The sequence below is a fragment of the Neltuma alba genome, unplaced genomic scaffold (assembly GCF_004799145.2).
Source record: "Neltuma alba isolate B1F8T4 unplaced genomic scaffold, ASM479914v2 tig00012009_pilon, whole genome shotgun sequence".
NCBI lineage: Eukaryota > Viridiplantae > Streptophyta > Magnoliopsida > Fabales > Fabaceae > Neltuma > Neltuma alba.
In genome coordinates this window covers 285,306-292,893 of record NW_021636580.1, presented here as the reverse complement: position 1 = coordinate 292,893, position 7,588 = coordinate 285,306, and the positions used below count along the sequence as shown (strand labels likewise).

At 35.6% G+C, this 7,588-nt stretch overlaps 1 protein-coding gene across 1 annotated transcript; it reads right to left on the bottom strand.

Annotated features, from left to right (window-relative positions):
• Positions 1-642: 642 nt before the first annotated feature.
• Positions 643-3,494, bottom strand: LOC114720972 (G-type lectin S-receptor-like serine/threonine-protein kinase LECRK1). Its single transcript, XM_028906721.1, has one exon. It carries the CDS (start codon positions 3,204-3,206, stop codon positions 846-848), a length of 2,361 nt encoding a protein of 786 aa, XP_028762554.1. The 5' UTR covers positions 3,207-3,494; the 3' UTR covers positions 643-845.
• Between the last annotated feature and the right edge of the window lie 4,094 nt (positions 3,495-7,588).

Sequence of the window (7,588 nt, the reverse complement as noted above, 5' to 3'; positions counted from 1 at the left end):
GGTAATGGAATGAGTTTTATTTTCACTAAATTGAGGATGTTTAGTGTCAAATTTTAGTTACTTAATCTTGTTCTTTATTATTCATTTGATAACTCGCCATTATTAATTACTATGAATTTGAGGATTAAAGTTTTCTTTGATAGAGAGGATTTTAGTTAAGTTCTTTGATTAAGTAATATGAGATTAAATGATAATCTAATTTATGATTAGGATAGAAATAGATCTATTGCCCGTGTAATTGTTGATGAGTGAAATCGAATTGTTTAACCTCTTAGATAATTATGTAAGAGATTACATGATTAATTTAAGAGAGGGTTATAAGTGGACTGACAAGCACTTATAGCTAATTATATTCTAGATTAACAAAATTGACATTAAAGCTAATCAATTAAGTGAAGCAAGGTTTAAAAAGCTAATAAGGAATTAGTAACTCTAGGTTGGTTTTTTTAATATTTGTTCTAGTAATTTGAGAAAGTTTTGTTTTGTTTTATTTGAATTTCTTTTCACTTAATTTCATCAAATCCTGATTTTTTCAACTTAAATGAAAAAAGAATTTTTATTGCCTAATTACTATTAATTGAGTTTTTTGTCAGATTGACTTTGATTTGTTACTATTTATTTTGGTAACCAGTACACTTGCAGCGTCTTAATGTTTGATAGCATCAATTATAAACCATAAAACCATCCTAAGACATAGTTAAGTTCAAAAACTACGAAAGAAAAGAGTATGCGCAGTTACAACCATTCTGAACAACATAGTAGTATAATGATAACCTACCTGGGCAGTTTATTTAGGGTGATAATAATTACCATAAAACTACATATGGCTTCCACAATTGCGATAATCAAACATGGGTGTAGAACGAAGGCGGTGGTGGATTTGGAATGTCAACGAGGCCTTCTAACATTTGCGTCACTGTCTTCATGGTAGGCCTCACTTCAGGATTCTCTTGGACACACAACATCGCTATCATCACCCACTTCTTCAAGCTTCTATCGGCCATGGCCTCCTCATTGTTCTCTACGAGAATGTCTATTCTTCCATCCATATAGCAATCATAAGCCCAGTCTGTCAGTATTGCCTCTCTTTCCTCCCCTTTATCCATATCCATTTCCACACTTCTTCTGCAACAAATTATCTCCAGCAGCATCACGCCATAGCTATAGACATCAACCTTGGGAGTTATTGGAACGTTTTTGAACCATTCTGGTGCTACATATCCTCTAGTTCCTCTTATCATTGTCTGGGTTCGACTCTGATTAAAACACAACAACTTGGCTAACCCAAAATCTGAGATTTTTGCCCTCAGATGTGCATCTATCAGTATATTTTGAGGTTTAATATCGCAATGGATAACAGGAGTGTCGCACTCTTCATGTAAGTAAAGCAAACCTCTTGCAATTCCCAAAGCAAAGTTAACCCTTAAATTCCAGTCGGGTTTGGATTTTCCAAAGAGAATATCGGCGAGAGTACCATTGCTCATGAACTCATACACCAGAAGTCTATGATCTCCCTCGTCACAGAACCCAATCAGCCGAACCAGATTTTTGTGGCATGTGTTTCCAATAGCGCTCAACTCATTCCTAAATTCCTTCTCTCGTTCTTGAGCCAATCTGTCCAATCTTTTCACTGCAACAACAGTATTTGTTACTGATCTGAGGATGCCTTTGTACACAATGCCAAAGGAACCTCTTCCTACTTCTTCGTTGAACTCATTTGTTGCCTCCTTCAGTACTTCATATGAGAAAGAATGCATATTTGTTTCGACAAGGCTTGTAACACGAGTGGCCTTTTTGGGCTTTAAGAGAATAATCGAAACCAAAGCTGCTGCCAATAGGGTACTAAGAACAAGGGAGCCAATAAGGGACCCTAACAAAGCGGGTTGGACCCGATATTCCTTTTGCCGAGAAGGATTAAGATTACCCAGTTGTTGAGTTCTTATTTTCAAGAGTGCTGTTGTTCCACCCGCACTTGTAGATAATCTTCCGTTAGAAACAGGTAATCTTTTCTTCCAACAATCCTTTCCAGTGTTAGAGATAGCAACTGCACAATTACAATCATGCAAGCAAGATTTTATACATTCATCTTGGGTATAATTGATCAACCTTTCATAATCTCCCAGAGGCCAATTCACACTTTGCAAAGGCTCCATATGATATACCTCTTCTGGATTTTCTCGTGATTGCGTATCATCAGCTCCACAACCAAGGGAGAAACCTGGTTGGCATCCTCCGAAATTGTCGTTTGGATCTGCCAAGAAATATCCTTTTGGACACGAACAATTTGGCCTCTTGATGTTGTCATCCCAAGAGCAGTAGCTATTATGGCCACAACAACCACTACCCATATCACTAAATATTGCAGTACAAATGTTATCAGGAACGTACGCCTCAATTGACCAACCTTGATCTCCGTTGGGTTCCTTAGGATGGGAATACAACGAGAAGACTCCATAAGGATCAAGTGTAGCCCTGTAATAATATCTTCTAACAGAAAGACTGGAATTACTCAACCCAAGAGCTATTTGATCTCCACTCTTTGTCTTCACATAAATATATCCCGACGAATTGAAGACTAGTTGTGAGGCAGAGTCATTAGAACTCGTGCTAATACTCAGATATTTGTCATAATGAAACTCAGATGGCCACCCAATTTGACTCAAGGAGAGATTTCCATTGTCAAAATAAAGCTCAAATCTTCCCTTTGTGTAATTGACTGACGACAATCGAGAAGATAACTTACTGTTCACATCCAAAGTTTGTGCAGGTAAGAGCGTGTCGGTGGGACTGTCAAAACTTTGCCACAAATAAGAACTAGAGGATGCCAGAACAAAATTTCCGGTATCAAGCATTGCTCCGTAGGACACATCTTCTTCTGGTTCGATTGCCCACATCACTTGACCTCGGGGGTTAGTAAGTGTGAGACCCGTTGATGTGAGCTGAACCCTCGATCCCAGTGGTACTGGATCTGCGATGTCTGCACTCCAGACAATGGTCTTGGCAGGTATTTTGTCGAACCAGATGGCAAGCAAGAAGAGCCTTGTGCTGTTGTTGATTGGATGAAATCCAAAAGCAAATTCTTTGGAGGATGAGAGCCATGAAGAGTTATGATCACTGGCGTAGAGAGTTGAATTCAAAGTGACGTTTGCAAAAGCCAAATGAAGAGGAAGCAAGAGAAGGACGGTGAAGATATTGGGTATGGCCATGAAAGAGAGTGAGCTTTAGAATTAGCGTTAGAGAAAAATAGAAAATAGGATATCTGTGTATTTGTGAGCACTAGGGATAAGGATAGGTAATGACCTTTCACGTGTGAGGCTGATTTTTCATTCTTTTCCTCTGCTGCAAATTAGAGCACGGCCACATCTCCTTGTACAGTGATTATAATGACTTGTTTTTATTTTGATTCAATCCACTTTGTTTCTCAGAGCAGAGGAAGAAGGGTGGGCAGCTGGTACCACGAGCCCTCTGTCCCACACATCTATCCAGAAGCAAGTGTAGTTCACCGGTTATTTTTTTGTATCCGCTTAAAGAAGGAAGTTTTTCCCCTTCGGCTAGAGCAAGAAGCCTCTGTTTTTATTTGCTTTTCGTTCTGTCAGAAGTTGAGAGAAGAGATAGGGAGGAAGGGGGCGCCCAGGGGGCAATCAACATAAGAGAAGGTACGTCGTACCAGGCCAAATGTCTGTACGTATGTCGGCCGGAGACCACACTGGGATTGGTTTATATGGTCTTGGTGGTGCGTAAAGCAAAGCATGGGTGAGGCGTTGGCCACTATTTTAACGTTGAAAAATGAATTGGATTGATAGGAGAGAATAGAAAAGCTCACAGCAGAGCTGACGCTGTTAAAAGTAGAAAGCGTTAAAGTGACAGGTGAGTTGGAAAAATTAAACAAATGACACGGATTAAGAGGAAAATAGCACACAAGAGATATATGCCACCGTATCTTCTGCAAATTATACCATAGAGCAAATGAAGTGTGCCGTTTCGCACGTAACATAATATGGTATTACGAGATGGTCCGCGTGAATTATTGACGAAGTGAAGCACACTAGTCAACTCAACAATAATACATTGAATCTTAGAGAATAATAACCAATGCCGAACATGACGCGTGGATCTTCTTTACTTATTGTTGACTCTGTCAATAATTATCTCTATCAACGTTATTATTTATGTACCTAATGCCGAACCAACCGACTTCTATCTACTGGGCTGGGGATAAGCTGGCATTGAGTCATTATATCATAATTAATACTACTTCCGGTCTTTAATATAAAAATTTTGTTTGACTTTTATTTTAGTTTTAAATATAAGACTCTAATTCACTTTATTTTTTATATTTATCTTTTTTTAAGATAGTTTTTATTATAATACTAATAATTCTAACCAATACGCTTGATTAATATTGATATTTTAAGAAAAATAACACCTATTTATTACAAATAACTAACTTAACTAATTTTCTTAATCTATTTAAATTAGTCAACTAATTCTGATATTAAGGACAGAATGTAGGATATATTATAAAACCTAAATCTCAAATGTTACCTCTACTGTTCTGTTTGTCAGTTGTTTTTTACTAGCTCTGCTTTTAATTATAACACCTCATTTATAATCAAGATGTTAAGTTCTACTGTATTGTTTGTCAGTTTTTTTTACTACCCCTGGTTTTAATTATAAAACCTTATTTATAGTTAATAAATAAAATCTTATAATTAAAACTAGGGATAGTATCTGAAAAATTTCTGTTAACGTTGTGCATAGCACAGGGCTCTTCTAGTCAACGGAGTAATTAATTGAAATTCCCGTACTTTCTGATATTGGTTTCGAAACCCATTTTTCCAGTTTCGAATTCCTAGTCACGAGAAAGGGGATGAACAGAGACGAATGACAATTCCAACGCAAAACCAAGATAAAAAGAAGAATGACTATCTAATGAAAGAAGAAAAATATATTCAAAAATAAATCTATAGACATAACAAATAAAAATCATAGCCCTTCACCATAAAAAAAAAAAATCAAAGCCAAGCTGGGTCATTTCCCTATTTATAATGACTCCTCACTCATTTTACTGTACTGTTACCAGCTTATGCATGGGTTCCGTGTTCCTTTATTATGAGGTTGCATGGATCCGTGGGATGAACTTTTTTTCATTTTTAATTTTCTCTCTCCTATTGGCTAAGAAATTGCAAATATTGTTCACATTTGTCATATTTTTTGGCCTCCGCAGAGAATGTTTCTGCTTCCTTTCTTTTTTTAACTTTGCTTGTGTGGCAGATTGTTAGTTTCTTGTACGCTTATAATTGCACATCTACACGTATTCATTTTAACATTTTTCTACTTTAAATTCAAAATTCAAATTCTGCTTGTTTCCTTTCCCTCTCTTTTTTTTTTTTTATTTTTCTCACCAAACCTGACAAGGGAGAAGGGAGGAAATTTTCTACATAAGTAATATTTTCTACATAGATAGGAAAGAATTTCCCATAAAACCTTCTCCCTCATATCCCTGGAAAAGAGGAGAATTAGTGGCTGTGCCTAACTTCTTTTTTCAATCTAAGGATGAGAAGAGGCCAAGAATTAGGATTAAGAGAGAGGGAGATATCTTTTTTTCTTACACATCAGGTGTGCATCTCCGCCCTCCCTCGGTTTTTCCTTCATCTCTCTCTCTCTCTCACTATTGCTGTATCGTCTCTTCTTGAGAAATTGGTTACAGATGGAAAACGTGAGGGTGGTCTTAGATGAGAAGCAGAGGATTTTTATATTCCTCTTCAAATTTGGTCTTAAGTGTACCATTTGGATGGGTTATATCTTGCAAATATTAATTACATGACAAGGTCAAATTTAATACTCGTATGTTTAATTTCATGCTTATGTTTGTTCTTGAGCTATGTGAAGAAATGCTAATGATCACCCCAACTGACAGGACTTGGCTAACTACTAAACAAATATTATTGGTCACTAGCTTTATGGGTGAGGCTCATGTGACAACCATATCTTTCGAAGACTCAAGAATTTGATTGTTATCTTTCAGGTCAACATATGCTAAATATGAGGTTTAGTAGCTAGTGCGGATGCATAAGAGTGGAGGTAGCAGCCGCTTTTTGAAATTAGTTTTTACCTGTCATTCGTAAAGGCAAAAATAATGGCACATCACTCCACTACACAGCTATTTCCCCCTAGATAATTCTAATGTAAGGATCTGATCCTTTCTAATTATATTAATTAGCACGGTACTTTTTTAAATGCAAACTATTTTCAATTGACATTAATAGTAAACTTTCCTCCGAGGTCGTGCATTTGTAATATTCAACATTCAAATATTATTAATTTTTAATTTTAATGTCCCTGTGCATTACAAGAGAGAAGTAAAATCAACCACGACGTATTTCATAATAATAGGTTAATTGGAACAATTGTTATGATTGTGATTATTATATTTCATTGTGGGATTTAAACTTAGGATAATAAACTTTTAAGTATATTGTGAGCAAATCTACTTTCTTTTGATAGCATGTAACTAAATATATTGATTGGTTACTGTTCGAGGGAAATAAAAAGCATGATATGCAGAAAAATATCTTTATCAATGTGATATAAATGTTCCCATATCTGCTATTTAGGACTGGGTTTGTTGATAATGTTTGATCTTAAATAAGTAAACATAAAGTTATTGAATAGGCAAATTTATTTCATGGTAATTACAATGCCATTGTTTGCACATGGAATGTATATAATATGTTATGTTGATGGTTTCGTAACGGAGGTTACAATGAATTGAAACTAATCATTACGTTAAAGCAAATTCTTTTCCTGTATTAAAGAAAGATTTTTCTCCTGCATGATACGGGAGAGTAAATTCTAGTTAAAACAATGAGATAAAATAGAATTGTTTTAAGCATATATATTTATCCCCATAAATTTTAATCTTCAGAAACTTCTTAAGAATATGCATACTTAATTTAATTTCTTCAAAGTTGTCATTAATATTCCAAAAATTATTGAATTACTTGATATATATATACTCCTCCGGTCCTAATTATAAGACCCAATTGACTTATTTGAGGAGATTAAGGAAATAATTTAAGTTGGTTATTTATAATAAATAAGTGTTGTTATTCCTAAAATATCCTTGCTAATTAAGTATATTGGCTAAAACTATCATTATTAGAAGGATTATCTTGGAAAAAAATGCATAAATATAAGAGAGAAAATGGATTGGGTCTTATAATTAGGACCAAATAAAAAGTCAAATTGGGTCTTATAATAAGGACCGGAGGAGTATAAGATTAATTAAATGACAAGAAATAATAATTTATTATACTCAATGCTTGCGTTTAGCTTAACCTTTTTTTTTTTTCCCTCTTTACCAGCGTTTAGCTTAAGCTTAGTACAAATGTACATTTGAACTGAGATCCATGTGCAGTACACGTGAATATTCACGTGCCCTGATTGTGCTGATGACTTTTCATTGTCAAAGAGAGGGGCTCAGTGCCTGACACGTAAGCAAATCAATCGCCGGGTGGTCAGGGACATGCGCGTACATGTTTCTTGCATCTTCATCCCTTCCCTCGTGTGTCTCTCCCAATAAAGC